This window comes from Cololabis saira, chromosome 17 (genome assembly GCF_033807715.1).
Source record: "Cololabis saira isolate AMF1-May2022 chromosome 17, fColSai1.1, whole genome shotgun sequence".
NCBI lineage: Eukaryota > Metazoa > Chordata > Actinopteri > Beloniformes > Belonidae > Cololabis > Cololabis saira.
In genome coordinates, this window is record NC_084603.1 from 27,752,887 (window position 1) to 27,775,281 (window position 22,395).

Consider the following 22,395-nt stretch of genomic DNA (forward strand, 5'->3'; position numbering starts at 1 on the left):
TGGAGTTATTTTTATTTTTCCTTTTTTCCACCAGTTGGTCATTGGTCAACGCTGTAGTTTCAGAGCAGAAATGCTCACTATTAAAAAAATAAAAAGTGAAAGGTTTATTTTCATTGATGGGGGTACTGAAGCTAAGAATGTCATAGTAATGACTAGTAGATCATTAAAATATTAAGAGTTAATTTATCAAGCATCAATAATGTGAATCTGTAGCTAGTGGGTCTTTTTGAAGGGGGTGCTTTGTGAAAAGTAGGTTACTTTATGGACTTTATAGGCCATAGCAGTAGATCTTAACTCAGGCATATATTTGCTCGGCACCCTAACAGGTGTGACTTATATACAGTGCTATTTTAAGTTGACATGCTTAGCAAGACCATATGAATACTGTAGGAATAAAGCTTCATGATTTAGAATAACGATTGTCATAAACAGCAAAATGTGGCTTTCTAGCTGAAAAGATTTTAATGAATGACACCTAGAGCAACATGCAGCCTCAGAAATGAACACTAACCATCACTTATAACAGCAAGTATTTATAGAGCAGTAGTAGTAGCAATATAGAGAAAATCTTTGGTCTTGTCCAGTAATTCACATGTTTTTCTTTTTACTTCCATTAACTTAATGAGAACCTGATTTATAGAAGCAACTTGTCCATGACGTCAGGCTCCAGTAGAGCGTCTATCCAGCTCAGTGGTATCAATCTGACACCGTTGTAATTTATACAAAATGAAACTGGGCTGTCATCATCTCTTAAAATCTGGCTAATTTCTTTCAAACAAATGGCTAAGAATGTTTTTTCTCAATTTGTATTTTATAGTGATAATTAAGACCCTATAAGCTGCAGTGTAAAAGCAACTTCAGTCCTCAGCAATACTGATGGGCATGGATCAATACAGATGCTTGTACAGGAGCAATACTGTGCTCGGTTTCATCTAGTTAAGTAGGCTCTCTTTCCAATAAAAGTCTTGAGCCAACAAATGCTGATAGAATTGGCAGATAGAATTAGTAACCAAGAAAAGCCATTTATGAGGCAAAATCACTTTAGATTCCAATTTTATTCATAAATATTATTATCTTTATTCATTTCATTCACAGTTTCATTCATTTATAGTTGCTGGTTGCCAGATGACTGAACGTCATGTGTGATTCTTCTTCATTCAATCTAGATTGTGGCCTTTACAAACCTCCTTTAACAGTTATATAGTCTTCTAGGTTGAGCAGCAAGATGACAGTCTGAGCAAGTGTAAAGAAAAACTGTGAAACTGTGTCCAAGTATTGCAAGAATGAACTGAAACTTGCTACAAGAGTTAATAAGCCTAGTGAGGCTGACGAGCGAAAACCATCAGGCTGATTATACCTGCTCAAAGATGCACTGGCTGTCGTAAAAAAAACCCACACACTAATAGTTCATTGGACCGCCTTTAGGTTTGATAATGGCATGCGCTGGCTACAGCAACACTCCAATAAGCTTCTGCAATTTCACAAAATGTATCTCCGTCCAGTTGCAGTCATCTTTTGCCAGGATCTTGTACTGACGATGGGAGAGTTGGACTGTCTTCTTCAGCACATCCCAGAGGGGCTCAAAGGAGTTAAGGTTTTGACTCTGTGGTGGCCAATCCATGTGTGAAAATGATGGCTGATGCTCCCTGACACACGCTTTCAAGATTTGAGCCCAATGAATCCTGGCATTGTCATCTTGTCATCAGGAAAGAAAAAAAGTTCACTGGCGGAATAACCTGGTCATACGGTATATTCAGGTAGTCATGTGTGGCCTCATTCTTTGAACACATGACGTTAATGAATCCAGACCTGACCAACTGCAGCAACCACAGATCACAGCACTGCCCCCGCAGGCTTGTATGGTAGACACTTGGCATGATGGGTGCATCACTTCAACCACCTCTCTTCTTATCCTGATGGGGCCATCACTCTGGAACTCTGGGTAATTCTGGACTCAGACCAAATGACCGTCTTCCAGTTCTCCAGAGTCCAATCTTTACGCTCCCAGGCAAATTGAAGCCTTTTTTTCCGCCTTATAAGCCTCACTGATAAGTGTTTTTTTTAAGGCTACACAGCGTTTTAGTCCTCTTCCCTTGAATATCTTTTGTATTGTTTGTGTGGAAATGCTGGTACTTATATCATTAAACATAACAATAATCCTTTTCTTTTTTTTATGATTTAAGTTCACCAAACTTTTAAGTCATCCCAGATCACAACCATTAAAATTTTTTTTCAAACCACATGTCTTCCTTGAACATGATTATGATTTCCACTATCCTTCCAGTTTTAATAAAGCGTTGGACAGTTCTTAACCTCACCCTCCTCCTCCTCTCCAGCAATCTCTGCTGAAACAGATCAACATATTTTCCACGACGACAGGATGTGTCTTCACACATGGTTGTTGGGAAATGAGAAGTTCCTCACTGCGTCAGCTAAGACTAAATGACTTGCTGCCAGCTGAAACACAATCATCCCTGTAGTCATTATCCAATAGGAGGCTTGTACCTATTTGCTTAGTTAAATCCAGGTGCTGACTTTTTTTTTATATTATATTTTTTACATTTTTTTAATTTCTTTAAAAATGTATAATATTCCTCTTTAAATTATTTTACCAGTCATCTGTAGAGAAGCTAGATAAACAGTTCCGATCCCCTAGCGTAGAAATCTGGACGTACCACAAGCAAGTTTAACTTCGCTTACATCTTTTCCTTGGAAAGATGGTCTCTGCGCGGGCTAAATGCAATGAGAAACGTGATGTATTCTGGATGTAAACATTATAAATTAGTGAATCAGCTTTGACATTAACAGTTAAAGATTCTGACTTTTGCTTCAAAATCAAAGAAGACCAGTGGGTGAAAACTACTTTAAAAGTATGGTCAAGGGTGAGAAAAAAGATGAAACTCCCCACCTCGATATCTAGAGTAATGAGAATTGCACATAATGTTGATTTTCTCCCCTCTACATTAGACATAGGGTTCAAGAAGTGGGAAGAGAATGGTTTATTCTTACTGGATCAACTATTTGAAGGAGAAGTCCTGATGTCTTTTGAACAGCTACAACGCAAACACAACCTTCCAACCCATGACTTTTTTAAGTACCTTCAACTAAGGCACTATTTACAGAAACACAAAGAATGGGATGCAATAACTGCTTTGCCATCCAATATAGAACTGTTTTTTATGCAAACAATTAAGGGGAAAATTAAGAAAAAAATAATATCACACCTATATAGAATACTACAGGAAGAACTAACAGATAACAGCTTGGACATCAAGGAAAAATGGGAATTAGAAATGAACACCATAATTTCAGATGAAAATTGGGAAACATCATGCAAGGAGGGACATAAAACGACAAATAGCCCCATGTGGAGGGAATTTGAGTGGAAAATTAAGATGAGATTCTTTAGGACCCCTCTTATCACGTCAAAATTTGCTCGCACCTCAGATCAGTGTTGGAGGGGCTGTGGGCTAGTAGGAGATCATACCCACATTCTATTTGATTGCCCAAACCTACTAGGATTCTGGCAAAACGTAAAAGATGAAATTAAGGGATGTCTAAATATAGAACTACCTTTAGAGCCATCCTATTTTATACTAGAAATATTACCAGAAGATCTAGATGATAATCAAAGATTATTACTGAGAGTCCTTCTTGTTTCTGCTAAGAAGATGATCACGGTCTCCTGGCTGAAGCCCCAGCCCCCCACAGTAACTCAATGGAGGGAGAAGGTTAAGGAGGTTTTCTACATGGAAAACATAACAGCAAGGCTACATTTAAAAATGGATGTCTTCTCGATTAAATGGTCGCCAATTATTTCTTATTTCCTCAACTGATGTGATCTGCTATATGTGAGAAGTGACTTTCTTTTGTTGTGGTATTCTTGATTTTTTTTATTTGTGGTTTTCTCTCTTAATTGTGCACTTAGGTACATGTGCACTCATACCCCTCTGCCTATGGACTACTCATCCTCATAGGGATTATGTGACACACGGACAATGAACAGATGCAGAAACCCACGGACTACTTCATGCTGACACCCTTGCTGTATTTTTGGCTGTATGACTGCACTATATGTCTGAACTTGTTAAAAGAAATAAAAAGAAGTTAAAAAAAAAAAAAAATCAAAGACGACAGCACTAGAATTGTTCCTTTGCAAGGAAGATGTATTTTCTGTTTCGCCGACAGGCTACAGCAAAGTTACATTTAATCTTCTGCACAACTTACTCTCCTGTTGACTTGTTTCCATCGCTCTGAATATGTCAGCTATGCTCTGATTAGTTGTAGCGCTAACTGACTGCATAGAGTCTAATAGGCAACCGTTGGTACTGCTCCCTGCATATGGAGCCCCTATGCATCGTTTCCACACCTTACATCTTTCTAGATGTGGCTCTGATCTATCAGGCTACGGATCCCCCTCTTTTAAAAAATAAATAAATAAAAAATATAATTTCTATCACCAGATTAGCCTGGGGTTTCTACGGGTCAGTATTGTGCTCCATCCAGTGTTCTGCACCAGGAACTAAAGATCTCCATTTTAAGACCAGCAGCAAATTGTTGAACCTTTCTCTAAAAATCGATGGAAACTTGACCCGGGCAGTCACAGCTGTGTGGACATGCCACTTCTGGAGTGTGTTTCACAGGTATTGATCTTAACCCTCTGAGGACCCTAAAAGCTGAGGATGTGGTTTTCACACAGATGGAAAAATACTGCAACAGTGAAACACAGTTTGCCATTTAGGCACGCCACTGAAAGTTCAGAAGGTTTGAAAATGATATAACTTGATTTTTAAATTGTTTTATGTGCATTTAGTTGTGATCATGACCATAAAAAATAGCTTTGGTAACATTTTGATATACAACATATACCAAGCTTTACTGTATCTTAAAACTGCACAATTCTCCATTAACATGTATAACGTGACAGCTGGTTGTACCATTTTTTTTCTTTGATTCTATAAAATGATATAGTAAAAGATGGTGCCAGAATAAACTGATGAACTGACGTAATGTGACTCAGGTGAAGTTGAAAAAACATCATTTATGCAAAGAGTAGATGAGAGGATTGCATATAAAATATTTGTCCACTTCCTGAATCCACCACTTAGCAAAAAACAATCCTGAAGCAGCTCAGCTTTCACTGCAGTCAGACACTTTGAAAAGTGCTGTTGAACAGAAATAAGAAGGTAATATTTGAAGTCGTTCACCAAAATTTTGTTTCTGTGCTGAACCCCCCCCCAAAAAAAGGTTAGACTTTACTACACATCTCTTGTGATCACTGCCAGTTAAATAATCTTGATGCATCTTTGAAATAAAATATAAAAATGGCTTCACTGTGTCAGTGCATCTGATTCTACGATATTTTTGTGTTAAAGCAGAAGAAACCCTTACCTTTAAATTGAGAATTGTAAAAAGAAAAATTGATAAAAGGTCATAAAAGTAGTTGACCAGAAAAAGGTTGAAATTAAATGAAAAAAAAGGTAAAAAATAGCCATCAACCTGAAATCAATAGCCATTTATCAAATTTTCAATCATCTTCTTTGGCCGCAGTGGGAAAAAAAAGTGAAATATTTATTTCACTGTGATTTAAAATCGATCTTAAAGCATAAAATTATTAACCATGACAAATGGTGTTTAAGATGACGCGCCTTCCTTTATTTTGGAGAAAACACGAATGTACTGTAACTGATACTGGTGTTACTTTTCTCTTCATTTTCAACCATGAAAAAAATTATTAAATTAATAAATAGTCTAACTCCTGTGAAAATGATCCTCTCCTCCTCAAGAAAACAAGAATAATCAGGATCTCACCTAGAATGGCTACCACCTCATCATCCTGAATGACCTCCAGGGATCCCGACACCACGAAGCACAGACTGTCCACACTTTCCCCAGCGTGGTAGATCAAGTCGCCCGGAGCACAGTGGATGGTCTGAAACTCCATGGCCAGCGCTCTGAGACAGCCGTCACTGGCCAGCCGGAAAGCTGGGTGCTCTTTAAAGACCTTGCGGTTGAGATGAACACAAATATCTGCTCTCATGTCCTTTGGACAAATCTGCAACACCTGGGGGGGGATTGGGGGACAAAAACGCAAGAGCAGACAGAAGCGGTAAATGTAAACGAAGAAATCTGGTAGTCTTTACACCCATCACAGCCAGCTGGTTATCACAATGTATGACAAACATAAAAGTTCGGTTTCTGCAACAAGAGATTGTCGCCCAATGATGAAGGTGGATTGTTATGTCTCATGCCAACAACTACTTTAGTTTTATACCTACACTAAACCTTAATTTTCAAAACCCAATAAAATAAAAATTTCCGGAAATTTTAAAGCATTGCAAAAAAATTCTTCATTTCTCAACCTATAAAGAATTAAAAAAAAAAAAAACACACTAAAAATCCATTTAGGGGTTAAACAAAAATAAATGTTTTATGCATTTATGGATGGTCAGTGCTGAAGCGCTGTAGCGATTTCTCAGTTAGTCAACATACTGTATTGTAGCTGCTATCACATGTTATGAGTCAAAGAATACTGATGTTACTTTCCCGTGAGGTTGGATGCCACCTCATGGGAGTACTTGAATGGATGGTTTGAGGTGAAGAGTTGCTGCACAGACTACATTAAAATGAAAAAGAAAAGGAAAAAAAAAACAAAACAAGACCATAACATCATATCCTGCAGTCTTGGTTTGGATGTTGTAGCTACATTCAGACAGGTTTATAGTAAACCACTCTTTCTAGAGCTGGCTGTGTGCTGTGAATTCATGTGTTGACACAGCTACATCACCAAAGCTGTTTTGGCTTTGATCTCAATTTGTTACTTGCCATTTTAGATCTTGTAATTGCAAACAGTACAAGTGTTGAAAATCTTTAAAAAAGCTTTCGTCATATGAGATGTACAACTCACAAACAAACCAATATACTAGTACATCTTTAACCGGTTTAACAGCAGTTTGTTTGGGTCTGTTAACTTATGATATTTGCATACTTCATGCTTAACTTCTCATTCTCCTCACAGTACAGTGGTTAAAGGCTGAAACCAAAGAAAACATTGAGAATACTTTTAGAAGTTTATATTACTTCCATGTCGGGTAAATAAATCAATTCACAATGTTTTTTACTGAAAAAAAATAAAATAAATTGTTATACTGAACTACTTAATAGCTAAGCTTCAGTAGCCCCAATAAACTACTATCTTCAAATATTTATAGCACAGATGTTTACACTTCTTTTAATGCTTTAAGTGGTTGTTCAGGGAATATTCTACCTAAACCAGACTGTTGTACAGTAGGAGCTACAGTATGTGCCTAAACCGTCATTGTTCTCCAAAATGTTAACGTCACAGAAAAACCAGTGCATTTTTCAGAAGGGAAACAACATGAGGATTTACTTTCACTAAGCCAACACTAGATGGAACATTTCCAGTAATAACTGCACACATTTCATGGTGAATATGAGGGAAACAAAGGCGGTGATCAACCCTTGAGTCTAGTGACCCGTCTGCGTGGCAACACACTGTTTATGTGTGGCTCATAAACATGATGAAGACCAATCCCAGGTCTCTACTTCTAAAAAGTAAAAAAAAAAAAAAAAAACTAACTATGAATGCTAAATAGAGTGGCATTATGTATCACGTTTAAACCTTTTTAATACAGGCAGACAAATGACGTATGGATGCAAAGCAAACTGAGAAAAGGGAGCAAACCCATTTTAAAAGTGTGACTTTGATTACAAATGAACCATTAAAAGTGTGACTTTGATTACAAATGAACCATTAAGGTGTACAGATTTTGCAAACGATAAATCCCCTGTGTCATAAGGAGTTAAGCTGCTAATTTGAAGTGAAATAATAAAACTGTTAGACTTGGACAGGGTGACTTTAATTAGATGCCGTGATATGAATGCTTTCTGGCATCAAATCACAGATTTAATCTTTCCTCTTTCAGTTTTGAATGCTTCATTTACGCTCAGATCATTTGAACGTCGTCTGAATTCAGCAGAATGACTAATAGCTCGGCCGTCTCATGTTGATTGTAGACAATTGCATATAGATTATTTTTTAAACAAAAAAATATAAATTCACAGTGATTTTCAAGGAGTAGAGATTATTTAAGTCTGGTTTAAAAGGTATTCACATTTTTTAAAAAGGAGAAAAAAATGCAAATGAATATATATCGTTCATATTACTTATGCTGTTGTCTAATAAGCATATTACTGTTATTATATTATATCAAGAATTGCTTTTGTGCATTTTTTTGGTGCATAATTTACCAAAATTTCTGGATAATTAAAAAGGAAACAGTTTTAAATTCTGTGATTTATGCTTTCATGCCTTCCTGCTCCATAATGATGTAGCTTCAGCCAACAGCCAATTAACTCTGCATGAAAGCTGAAAACAGCTTATCTCTGCTCAGAGATAACAAAAATCCATCTCTACAGCTGGCTTATGAGCCTGTTATGTTTGCTTTGTTTAATCTGTACATAAACTGAAGGGTATAATGAAATGGTTTACAACGGTTTATTCTTCTGATGTGACCAAGCGTATTAAGACAGCGCTCAACTCTTCTGGATTAGTCAGACTTTACAGAGGAAGCTGTTTAGGAAGATTGTAAAAATTAAAACCAAACCCCATCCCTTTCCAATGGATATTTAAAAAAAAGCAAGGTAATTCCTTGCACGCATACCTTTTCAGTGTCTATGCCCCGTGACATAGACCAGGTGGAGGCAATATAGTCCATCACCCTCTCACTCAAGCCTTTTGGCACCTGATAGAGTTTAAGGAAGTCCCGTACGCTGTTGATCATCTCATGGTAGCGATTTGTGTTGGCGTACATCTGCTGGAAGATGGTTGTCACATTACCAAAGATGGTGGCATAAAGAAGGGCTGTGGAAACACAAAATATGGAAGATATATGAGAACAACTGAAGCACATTAATGATTTTGTTTTTGATAGTAGAGATAAATAAAACAGTATACAATGTAAAATGATGTTTGTTGTTGTTGTATGGATTTAATAACTGATGTTTCATATGGGAGAAAAAGGCATTTACATGAATCTGCAAAGCCATCCCTCATCTTTAATATCTCACAAACTGTTCAAAAACTCTTGCAGAGTTTCCAAGATGCTCGAGGACAGATGCTATTAAAGCTGAACTATCCTACAACAGAAAAATCTTTTACATTTTAAACCAGGATCTTAATATCGTACAGCAGTCAAGTTTTAAGTGCCTTTTATATTGACATGTCTTGTAAATTTATTAAAAATATCCAGCAATATGTAGTTGCACTTCGAAGCCTTAATTTTTATTTGAAATCTTCTCCATTCCTTCAGTTCACTCTGGCCAGATGGGGAGTAGATGAGGAGAACCGCAGCTCAGTTAAATTTAGTCTGGACCACTCCAGGATATTTGCCTGAAGCCACTTCTGTGTTTTATTGGCACTTTGCTTCCGGTCATTGTCTTCCTCAAATGCAAATGCTCAGCCCAGCCTCAGATTCTGTCTCTAGAGGTTTTCAGTGAAGCTTGCTCTACATTTTTTAGGCATACATCTTTCTATTTATCCCGTCCCCCAGCTCCTACAGCCCAACAACATCCCTACGAAATGATTTTGCCATTTCCGTTTTTGACTGTAGGGATGGTATTAATGAGCTGGCATGCAGTGCCTTCAATCTATTTAATCAAATCAGAGGATTTTGTTTCCCTTGGTCTGCTTGTGAATCAGGTGCCGGTGGGGAAATTCCTAATGAGGATCGGGCCTCCGTTTGGCCTCTTAACCATAAAGGCCCAATTGTGCTGCACTGATGGTTGAACCTCTGCTAGACTCTCTCACCTCCACAAAGGAAGTCTGGATTTCTTTCATGATTATTACTATTATTATTATTAGAGAAAAATATTGTAATGAACTCTTGGTAACTTGTCTGACGGATGACAAAATTGTTTCCTATTGTTGACAGAAAGTCGTCTCCGTTTATACACCATAGATACATCAGACTAAATCTGCCTTCAGACTTAATATTGTTTTATGTGGTTATTTTTTTAATTAATCACATGGGAAATTAAGCATCACCAGTCATCACATCCTCCAAATATAATAAACAGAATTCTTGCTGAAAGGGAAAAAAAACGACAAAAAAAACACAGTTACAGCCTAATTTTGTGTAAGCATACTTCCTTGTGATGCAACATCCCATTAAATGAGCATATTTTTTATCCTTCACTCATTTTCTGACAGAAGAATTACAAGAAAAGCAGCAGAAAGGAAAGAACATGTGATGCGGTTGAACTGGTGCAACAGCTGGCGCATGCATGTGGATCAAAGCCATCAGATGTCTGCTGTGTGAGCAGGGCTCTCTTGGCAATGGAGCCCTAATTAGCCCTGCTAGAAAGGACGAAGAGGAAACATGCCAGCCAAACATTTCAATTATCCTTACATGATGACAGCAACCTCTGCAATTCTGTTTGTTTATTTCATGTGTACAATCAAAATGTTGAAATACTACACTGAGAATAATACTAACTTTTAATTTTAAAAGTACTAAAAAGCTCAAAAACACATTAAAGCAAAAGTTAGTCACAATGTTCATCCTTCCATCATCACTCAGCCATGCAGCAATGTTATTAAGCATTGCAGTTCTAAGATGTTCGTTATTGCCTTAAAACTGTTTGGTTGTACATCAGCAGGCGTCAAAATAAGCAGAGAATAACACATCAAAGAAGGTAAATATAGTTTGAGCTGATTAACTCTGACTTGAAATCAGAATCAGTCAACATTGCCAAAGTTTGGGGATGAGTGCACCTGAAGCTTTAGCACAAAATCTTGCTTCATTGATAAGCAGAAAATTCTTTGAGAAAGGAGACTACATTTTTTTCTGCCGAACAGCATTTTACTTTCTTGGCAACGCCACCCTTTACTTGGCACTGCGCTCTTCTTCACTGCACGCTGCTTGTGAAACAGCTGGCTCATTTGAAGGTAGTTAAAACATAGTTTACAGAAACTCCAGCCCTCGGCCAACGGTTGCTATAGAAACAGGACATATGTATAGTGTGCCCCCCCCCCCAAACACACATGCACAAACACACCCCCGCACGCTCTTTCCCATGCCACCCTGCAATCCCTCATCACGCTGTGATCCTCTGCAACCAACACCAATCCAGTGCTGCTGGTAAAAATAGCACAGTATCATAGCATCCATATTTCATACAGAACAGCGAGAGAGACTGCACGAGACTGCATCTACAACTGAATCCTCTCGAGGATGTCTGGATTTTAGATATCAAAGATCATTTGTTTCTCACGATGAAGATTTTCACCGAAGATACATCTGCAAATGAATTTTCCCAGTTCCCTCGCGAGCCTGTTCATAAACCTGAACAGCCAAATCAGAACTCAAAAGAGGGAGGGGGTTCAGGTGCTGAGACTGTGGCTGACAAAAGCCACCGCGAAGGTGAGGGGTGACTGCAGAGGGACTGGAGGGAGTGCTGTGCTAAAGTGATCTGGCAGTGTCACTCGTTGCTCCAAGGTGTTGCTCTCTGTGTGCAGTCACACATAACGGCCCCATGCTGAACACGGTTTTATAAACCATGCAAGCAAAGGAGAGCATATTCAGATGTGGAAACAAGAGAACGCTCTGAAAATTTTTTTGTAGTAGATAAGACCTTTGAAAAACTGTACAGGGGACTGCCAAATTAAACCACACTATGTGAAATAAACAGATCTTTTTTTCTTATTAAACATGCATAATGTTAAAAACTACTCTCAGACACTAAGTATTAAAAATTGCTCCAGAATCTGAGATGTAGTCTTTCTATTCATCACTTCCTCTGTCTCATTTTTGAGCCTTTTCAAAAATAATCCTCAGAAAATCTAAATAATTCAACAGAATATCACAAACTAGACTGCGGTAATGAGTGAGATCTGGGCAGGAATGGCACTGCACTGGATGTCACCGTATTAATTCTTACTGGAGCTGACAGAGTGCTGATGAGATCGAAAAAAAGAAACTGACAGTTGAAACTCATTAGGGCTTTCTCCACGTTAAACAGAACGTGCAGTACAGTATGTCCCATTTATATAATATCCAGTATCCATGATTTTACAAAAAGTTGTTATGCAATTCCAGCTACAGCAGTGACGCAGTAGTTCATTTCAGACTGATCCACATTTCTGATCTCTGTGATTTACATTTTTCACAGACAGCTGATCAAATCCGATTTTAGGAAACGTTTTTTTAAGCGTACTGATATTAGGGTGGGCTTGCAGAAATATCAAATTAGAAGACAGACATGGGGTTAGACGAGCATAGTAACCGAAGGGATATCGGTCTCAAGCTAGATGCTCGCATCCTCAAAGTTATTCTTGACAAATGTAATCCACAGAAAGGTACCAAAACACCAATACTTCACAATCATTTAAGATTGATCTAATAGTAAAAGAGTAAGTATGAATACATCCGCAAACTTTAAGTTTAGGTAAATTTTATCCATAAGTATGAAACTGTTGAATGCAAAAACTCAAATACAAATCTACACACAAATCTCCACATAAAACAAATGTTTTACTTCTCAACATATCCTCTTTCTATCACAGGTCAGCAATCTCTGAGATTGAATTGAAGGCAGAAACTGACAGTACCGTCCCTCAGCTTCCCCTCCAAGTAGATTTAGCACCGCCTAAAGGTCTGGTTGAAGAAATTGTCTTGCTGCATTATGAAGTGTGAACCAATTAAATGAGTCTCTGAAAGTACACCATGTCACTGTCATTAACCCCAACCATTACTGAACCTGTACCATGCTTTAAAGTAGCGTTATACACAGAGGAATCACGCCTCCATCTGACAACGGGCATAACTATGACCTAACACCAGAACCACAGACGCAGTCTCAGGGATGGACCAGGGTTTTATTATGTACTGGTAAATAATGTATCTAAACAAAACCTACAGGTCTGATACTCTCTGACTTTTCCTAGATATGTGAGTTTTATATTATTTAAAAAAAACAAAACAAGAAAAGTTCTAAGCACTTATTCCTCTAAATGCCACATTTTTTCCTGTACAATGCCGTCATTTACACTGCAGGTAGTTATTCGTACATTGGGGATCATTACATTTCATTTTTACAGGATGTTTTCATGGGTCAGTGCATCTGCAACCCCCCAATTGTATCCCCTCTTGTCCTTAGATTACGCAGTATATCCTGACCTGGAGGGAAAGAGAGAGAGAAGCCAGAAGATCGCCATTTTACAGATTGGATTTGGAAAACTAACAAACACACACACACACACACACACACACACACACACACACACACACACACACACACACACACACACACACACACACACACACACACACACACACACACACACACACACACACACACACACACACACACACACACACACACACACACACACACACACACACACACACACACACAAATGTTTTTTTTTGTCCTGCTGATGGAGGCCCAAAATTGTGTGCATCTTCCATCGCAGGGCCCTTACATACCCACACTCTCCGACAAAGACATGGACACTCATTCTCTCACCACTCCCCACTCCCCGGGGAGGTCCGGCACCGCCAGGCAGCACGGCGAGCCCACGCCAGGACCCGGGCACCATGAAGGAACGCGGGTGGAGTAAGCCCTGCTCCCGCCCCTGGTGTTGAGGGGATGTGACTGATGCGATAAAAACGGGGAGGGGGAGGTCAGGGAATCATATTTGATGGAGAAGTTTTCAGTGATGAGAAACGCTCCGACTCTGAAGGTCAGCTGGTGTTACACAGGTGTTAAACAACGATGTCCGATGTCGATGTCCAACTAAGGTGGGGAGGGTTTCTACGGTGATTATTTTGCCCATATAAATGGATTTTGGTGCCTGATCTGAAATTACCGCCATGAATTTTAGGCCACGCCGTTCCTCTCACCAGCGGCTGCTGAAGCAAAGCCAGCTGATGGCTGCTTCAATAAAACATACTATAACAAGAACAAGCTTACCTTAGGAGTTGCTGATTCCTATTTCCACCAGGTATTATTCCTAATAAAGAGATGTCACCACATACAAGAGGAAACAGAGTTCTGTTGATGCAGGGATATTACATTTTTCATTTTTTGGGGGCGGGTTTTTGGCATCCAACTTTATGTCAAATCATTTTTGTTCAACTCTTGGACGCTCCGTTAGGCAGAAGACTGTGCTTTTACTGCCCTGTCAGACCCATGACTTGCTGGCTCCCACCGTGTCTGTACTAATAGAGCAAAATTCATTTTTCTTTGCTCCACTTAAGTTAAAATTCCCTCGACTGCCCAATCAGGAAAAACTTCTGTTCTTCCATCTGTTTAAATGCGCCAGGTAGACAGGCGAGATGAGGATTCACCTTTACACCTCCTTATATGGTGGTCCCTGGGCAGGGATTTATGCTAATTAATGAGCCTGGATGGTGTTGTCACTCTGCCAGAGAATCCCTTTTTTGAAGATATACACATTCTTACGATCGAATCTGCCTTTTCATGGCGTTCATGAATCCAGATTAGGGTTTTAGTCTACGGCCTTTTGTCCATAAGACTATTGACCTTGTCTTGTTCTTGTATTTAAAGCAGTTTCTTTCTACAAAATACCACACAGTCAACCTGGAGCCATTACCAGACATCTAATGATGGATGTATATCATTAAGTTGACTTGTTGGTTGTGAAACAGTTAAGTGTTTGTTAGACAGACTCACTGAAAAACCTCCACAGAAAGTCCTGTGTATCCTGCGCGGCAGGTTAGAGTGTGCACCACATCTGTAAGGTGATGCAGAGTAAGTATCCAACTACATCCACTGATATTTTAAGGGGTTTGGGTTTAGTAGTTGTTTTTCTTCTTCTTCCTAAATTGGCATTTGCTCTGTAAGTTAATGCTTCTCATATCAAACCCATTAAAGACAATAATTATTCTGGGCATAGTTCCCTCTGTATCCTCACTTAAATTTGATCAAGATTAGATGAAACTACATTTGTAATTGCAATTACAGAATAGCATGTCAGTATGCACTGTTGACACCACCCTTCATTACATTATGTAGCACTGCTGGTCTTAGCTGTGTGTGTGTGTGTGTGTACAGTAGCATGGAAATACTGTACCTCTGTCACAGATTTCAAGTTAGACAAAGCCAACGTATCGCTATTCTCTCAAGTTGTTTGAAAATCATTACAAGCAAACAGATAAGAGCATCTCGGAATGCGCAACACATCGAACAATACCTCATCTGTGCACGCAGATAGCATAAAATGTGCATGAATTATGGATTTATGAGCCTGTTTGTAAACCAAGCGCATAATTTTACAGGGTTGGACCCACTTTTGCCTTCAGAACTGCCTTAATCCTGTGTGGCATAGATTCAACAAGGTACTGGAAACATTCCTCGCCTTGAACTGCATCAGATTGTCTTGACAATGTCTACATGCCTAAATGCATTGAATTGCTGCCATGTGATTGGCTGATAAGAAACTTGTGTTAACGAGCAGTTGAACAGGTGAGTGTATGCTGACTGAAGAAAAGCTATTCTGTGAAGCAAACGCTACCTTACCACTCCCAAAACATATTCAAACCCTTCTGTGACACATTTCTGTATCAAAAACCTGTCAAACTCCCACAATGAAAAAACTACAACAAAAAAATACACTCCACAAACACAAACAGAAGTTGTGTGTCCTGTTTCTGTGACACTGCAGTTTTACACAGTGCTGTAATGAATGCACAGTGCATCTGTTATATCTGAAGTGGAAAATAAAGCAGAAAAAAACATTTTGAATATACTGTAGTCATAATGAGTCACACTGATATTCACTGAAAAAAGGCAGTGGACTTGACAGCTATGGATCCATTGTTATCTTCAATGTCAAATGTCAAACTAATTTACACAAAAGCTATGCTCTAAAGGTGGATGTTGTAGTGTAGATCCAACAGGTCTCCTTTTAGCATCTGAAAATATCCTAGGATCTCAGAGCCAACATCAATTGGGCAGAGAAACACTAACCTGCAGATGACTGTCTTTCGCTGCCATTTTGACAGCTGGTCCAGTCTTACTGCTGAAGTCCAATGATGGTGATGGTGTTAAAGAACCATCCTAAGAAAAGCAATTACTCTCCTCAGAGCAAAAAGGGAAATATTTCTAAACATAAAAGTCTTCATATGTGAAGTTTAAAGTTAGTCTACACATTTTAAATCAAAAAGTTACAGGGAGGGAAAAAAAAAACGTACAGTCAGGTTTCTCAATTCCAAACAAACTGGGTGCAAAATTGCATCAATCCATGATTTAATCTAGTTTAAAGAAATATTTTTTTAATGTATCCAAACAAGCGATGCAGATCAGATCAAGTGGCTATGTGTGATTTTTCACAAGTACTGCAACCATATGTGTGAAATCTGAGCACTCGAGTTGAATTCGATGTTGGCTGGTCATCTTCAGAACTTTACAGGCTGCAGAGTTCATTAGTTTGGCACAGATGTCTCATTAGTACAACTTCTATGTTCAATCTGGCCAAGAAAGTATTTTTCCCCAAGAGCGCTGATGGGAAGGTTTCTGTAAATCCTAAATGCAGTTTTCCATGTGAAACAAACACCGCAAGATGATTTCGTGGTACCAAAATTTGGTACTTAAAACAACGTATTCCAAGCCCACTTCTTCAATTTCCAATGTTCATCCATCCATCCCCTTTTGCTTATTCATGTTTGGGTTGTCAGCACAGCAGTCTAAGCAGAGAAGTCCAGACCTCACACTCCCCAGCCACCTGTTTCAGCTCCTCCTAGCCGTGAGATATAACCTCTTCTCGACGTGCAAGAGCAGCAACTACTCCAAGTCACTCCTGAATGACTGAATTCCTCACTCGCTCTACAAAGGAGAGTCCAGCTACCCTGCATAGAAAACTCATTCCAGGGTTTTATATCTGCAACCTGGTCATCCCACCCACTACCCTCAGTTCATGATCATAGGTGAGCGTGGAAACATCCTGTACAACAGGTAAACGGACAATCTTACCTTTTTTGCTCAGCCCTCTCTCCACCACCAGTGCAGAGTCTGCATTACTGTCCATTCTTCCTTCCCTCACTCGTGAGCAAGTCGCCCCCCCCAAAACAGATTGCAGAAGGGGTATACTGTATGTGCTGAGTGCACAGTGTTATTGATGGTGGCTGAAGGCGCGAGCCCTGGTGCTCTGACCTTTGCTTGCTTAAACTGTCAACTTTACACATCAAATATCGGCACAAAACTGTGCACTCAACACAAATTACTTAGTTTCAGTATGAAGACTTATATTTTTCTTTTTTTTTAAAGAAAAAATAAACTACATAAAATGCATTCTAAGAAGAAAAATAGATATTTTTGCCAAAAGCAAAAAAGTACATTTTACTTTGAGAATAAGAATACTGGCTTTGGGTGTGATTTAATATTGAAAAACACTGCAGAGCTGGTGCTAGACAGTGAATGCAGCACTGAACTGAGGGGACACTTGTAGGATGTATTCATTTTTAAAATGTAGTACATAGTAGTTGCAGCGTTGCAGTGAAAACTGAACTGCATATTCTGGAACCAAGCAAGATACAGTATATTGTTTAGCTAATCTAATGTAAAGTTTGATGACTCTATTCATAATTCACCTAACACACCTCAGTGGACTGCAGCTTTTAAGAACATAGCTGGACTTCTCATGCATGGAGTTTCTGTGACGTTAGAGGAGATGATAAAGGGCTTCGACTCACATCCAATCATCATCATGGCCACTGCAAAGATTTTCTCTCCATCGGTCGTCGGGGCAATGTTGCCGAAGCCAATGCTGGTTAAGCTGGTCATAGTGAAGTACAAGGAAGTGATGTAGACAGAGTCCTTGTTTGGTCCGCCCTCCCACTTCCCTGAACCACTGGCGTTGAAGTGATACGGCCTGCCCATCGTCTCAGCCAGGATGTAGAGCCAGCTATCCACTCGGACAACATTGTTTTCCTCATCGATAACCTCATAATCACCAATGCTGTACCTGTAGAGCAAATCAATTATTTATTTCACCCTTGACTAATTATTTAAATACAGTGATTAACAGATTAAGGAAACACAGGTGGGAAAAATATTCTCTTCCACAAAAATATATATATAAATACCAATCCATGACATGCTTGCTGTCACAATCTTATTCAAGTATTAAAGATGATGATAACTTAAAATGGATAAATCCACCAAGTTGCAATTTTATACATCATTATATTATAGGCATTAACAGTTGTGGTCAAGTCTGGTGAGCCTATTTTGAAAACAATAGTGTCCAACTGCAAACAATAATTTTCACAAAAGTGTTGATAATTTTCTCTATTCATTCATTCACTCACTTATAGTCTAAATTCTGAAAATGGTGAGAATTTGCATTCAACATGAGCATGATACAGATTCCAATGTTCTGTGAAGTTACTGGTGGATTACTTTAAATGTACTTGTATAAAACTATTGGAAAGATTGACTTATCTTTCCAATAGCCTGTCTTTTTAATAAATTAGGGCTTTCATCTGTAGAATAACTAAAGTGGTAAGAGAAATGCAGTGACATAAAACAACATGAAGTGTGGTGGGATAGAGAAGTACATGAAAGAAAAATTACTCACTTAAAATGTGTTATAAATTACACTAAGTCGTTACTAAGTTACATACTGTACACTATTGGTACTGAGAAACTGAAAATTAAATTAAGTCTAAGCCAATCCATATGCAGTGACACTTTAATTAAACATTTCATTACCCAGTGACCCAGTTTACATTGAACCTGCGTTCTTTTAGTGAGTTTTTGCTTCACTGACTGGTTCACTGTGGAAAACAAATTTATTGGGTCCACATAAAACTTTTACATTTTTCATCCTGTGAGTTTATTAAAAAAAACATAAATGCTCATGCTTCATTCACATGACTTTTAATGTCTTGAATGGATGTACAGTGGCTTTGCTTCACTGAGCCACTGAAAACAAAGCAACAAAGATAATGTAGTGCAGGTCAAGCAACAAAGGTGTTCCATATACACACAAAGGAATATGGATTGGGGCTGACGTTAAAACCCTAGAAAGAGATGCAGAGTCACCCTAAAGAACACTTTTGGAAAATGAAGATAGAAGAACAGAGTCACCACAGAAGAGAAACAAAATGACTCCAAAGTTAAAATTCCCAGCAGAGCACCAGAGACAAAACACTACCAACAAGTTGACAATAGCAAAGCTTCCAGATTGCAATTTATTTTACAGCAAATTATTATTTTACAGCTCTTTTTCCTTTTAGACCCAACAGATCGTCATATTCCAAATATGATCATGCATATGGTTTACATTGGATGCCTTTCTGGACACAACTGTCCACATTTATCTGAGCTTTTGCGTCGGCACTATCAGAATGCTGGCTTATGACCCCTTATGGACAACTCGTCAATATGGACAATTGACACGAGGCTGGGGATTGGTACGGGACCTTCCAGGTTCAGGCAACTGACCTTACCCACTACACTTTGGCAATATTTTATAGAAGAAGCCAAAATAAAGCAATACATAGGCACAGTTTTGATTCATGTTCAGGTATGACTTGTGTGTGTAACATTTAATTACTTATAAACAAAGTTGGGGTTGCCATCTGAAAATTAAGTAAATTAAAGAAAGCTAGTTAGGATAGCAGCAACATGCACCATCTGAGGCATAAATTATGAAAAGTGAAAAATGTCTGAAAAATTGTTGTGAATTCTATTAAGCTGGACACATTGTAATTATTATTTGCTCATATTCATTTTTATCCCAAAGAAAACAGATTTTTTATTAAAAAAACAGAGAAATGTAATTAGAGGGAGTAAAAAATGGATGGGGAAAAAAAAACACCAAATGGTCAAAGAAAAGAGAGAAACAAATGGCAGCATAAAGATGAAGACCATGAAGGAACGGACTAAAACATACAAAAAGGCTACAATCATTACACAAACAACCTAAATATAACCACGTATGCGAGTGAGTGAGTGAGTGAGTGAGTGAGTGAGTGAGTGAGTGAGTGAGTGAGTGAGTGAGTGAGTGACACTGATGCATCTCTGAGCAGCTTCTGTCAAGTCTGTCTGAACTTCCAGAGGAAAACAGTGGTGGCTTAATGAGTTTCAAAATTCATACTTGACATAATGTTTCATGAGCACATAGCATAGCAACAGTTTATTGTCATAGATTTTGAGATATTTCACTATAAACTGCAAATTTCAGTTTCATGTTGGGGTTATGAGGTAAAACAATTTAGGCAGATTAATTCTAACTGTTCAAAAAAAAGGATGATACAAATTCCACCTTGATAAAACCAGACTGAGTTGGTTGAGTTGCTGCTTTGAAGATAAAGGAAATCTACTGAAGTAAGAGTATAAGTTAGAGGAATCAGATGATGCAATGTTTGCTTGCCGTCTTCCCCGCTGTTCTGATTCCATCTCCGCCCTATCTTTCCCCTGCTAAACAGACTGTATTAGTTGAATATTTTTTAACTCTGGGGGAGAAAACCTCACTTGTGCTTTCACTGCATAGCAGAATTATGTTTTATATTTTACAGCTACAGTACGTTGTCAGAGTAACACAGAATCGATTCCCATTCTTTATTTTTAAATGAAAAGCAACAAGTAGGACACAGGTACTGCTGCTGCTGTCATCCAAGATGATGACAGTTGAACTTTTCTCAAATCGAAGATTCAGCTGACCATGTGACCATGGCAACCAGAGAAACCAAGCAGGAGCTATTTTTACCGGTAGCGCTGTCTGGTTTTGGAGCCACAGCTAACTTCATTCGGGTTTGATATTACTGTTGAGACCAACACACAGGGCTGGAGCCTCTGTCAAATTGAAAATGTCTGAATGTGCATTAGAAATAAATAAACATGAAGGAAACAAAAGACAACATCATGTGGAAAAAAATAATATGCAATAAGTTAAAGTGCTCTCTTCTTTTAATTTTGGCAGGACATTAAATTAAAGTGTGTGTTACTCTGTTTATAGACATAAATAAATCGACAAAATTAAAAAATCTGACACAAAACAGGATGGAAACTTAATGCTTTCACCACAACTACACCTTGTAAAGTTAAGATGCTAAGACAGCGATGATTTTAGAGAATCAATTATTGATAGCATACAGTTTCAATGTTATTTTTTGAACAATTTGCAGTCCATTATTCAACTATGAAAGACAGTTGCCACAGTTAAAGTTCATAATACTACCATTAAAAACAGAATTAACAAGGATAATTTGATTGAAGAAGTTCCAGGAAAAAGCTTCTTCTCCCTTCTTGAAGCCCTTTTTACACAGCAGTCACATCATACTGGTGTAAAAAAACAAAAACAAAAAGAAAAACTAAAGCCATCCTCATTAACCCACCACTGTTCCTGTTTGAAAATTCACACATGCCTTAACAGAGGCGGCTCAGTGTCAGATCAGTGAGCGACCACAGACAGTATCCAAGCTTTGAAGAGTCATTTGATAGAAGTGTTGCTGGTAACAGCGGTGAGCATGCTCACGTAGCTCATCTGCCCCGTGTTTCACATTTCTTACTACATCCCAAGGCAGAAAATAGACAATTAAAAACCACATCATATTCCACCTCAGAGTAATTCATATGTAAAACGCTGTGAAACAGTAAGGCTGCGTCCGAAATTCCACACTTCCACCCTAATGAGTTTACAAAAACAGTATGTGAGATTTTTTAGTGCGTCCGAAACATTAGTTTGTACACAATAGTATGCGCTATCCATACTCATTTGAGAAATGTATTAGTGTGGATTGATGGACACTAGCTAAGCAGAAACTTCCCACAATGCAATGCAGCAGTGTTTGTTTGCTAAGTGCTGCGCAGATACGTATATGTCATAAGTATAATATTAAGTATAATTAAAGCTGCAAGCAGCGATGAACGGGCCCTCGCACTCAAGGCCACCGCCCCCCATAAGCATATCAGAAATGACACCACCCACGACTTCCTATGTCAAACCATTCAAAAGATATAGCAGAAAAAAGGGACAACCAATCAGAAGAAGGGGCGGGGCTAATTCAGGCCAATGAAGGTCAAGGACTCCATACAGAATCTGATGCCACCACCCACGACTCTCTATGTCAAACCATTCCAAAGTTATAGCAGAAAATCGGGACAACCAATCAGAAGAAGGGGCGGGGCTAATTCAGGCCAATGAAGGTCAAGGACTCCATACAGAATCTGATGATACCACCCACGACTCTCTATGTCAAACCATTCAAAAGTTATAGCAGAAAATCGGGACAACCAATCAGAAGAAGGGGCGGGGCTAATTAAGGCAGACGAAGCTCAAGGACTCCATACAGAGTCCCATGACACCACCCACAACTTCCTATGTCCAACCATTCAAAAGTTATG

At 38.6% G+C, this 22,395-nt stretch overlaps 1 protein-coding gene across 2 annotated transcripts in view; it reads right to left on the minus strand.

The window, feature by feature from the left end:
* The window catches only part of kcnh1a (potassium voltage-gated channel, subfamily H (eag-related), member 1a), a 78,382-nt gene that overhangs the window by 9,761 nt on the left and 46,226 nt on the right, over positions 1-22,395 (minus strand). For both annotated transcript variants that reach the window (XM_061745281.1, XM_061745280.1), the window contains 3 exons: positions 17,736-18,007; positions 8,685-8,884; positions 5,812-6,064 (listed from right to left, as the gene is read on the minus strand). In XM_061745281.1, coding sequence (XP_061601265.1) covers positions 5,812-6,064; positions 8,685-8,884; positions 17,736-18,007 — 725 coding nt within the window. The remainder of the gene's footprint in view (positions 1-5,811; positions 6,065-8,684; positions 8,885-17,735; positions 18,008-22,395) is intronic.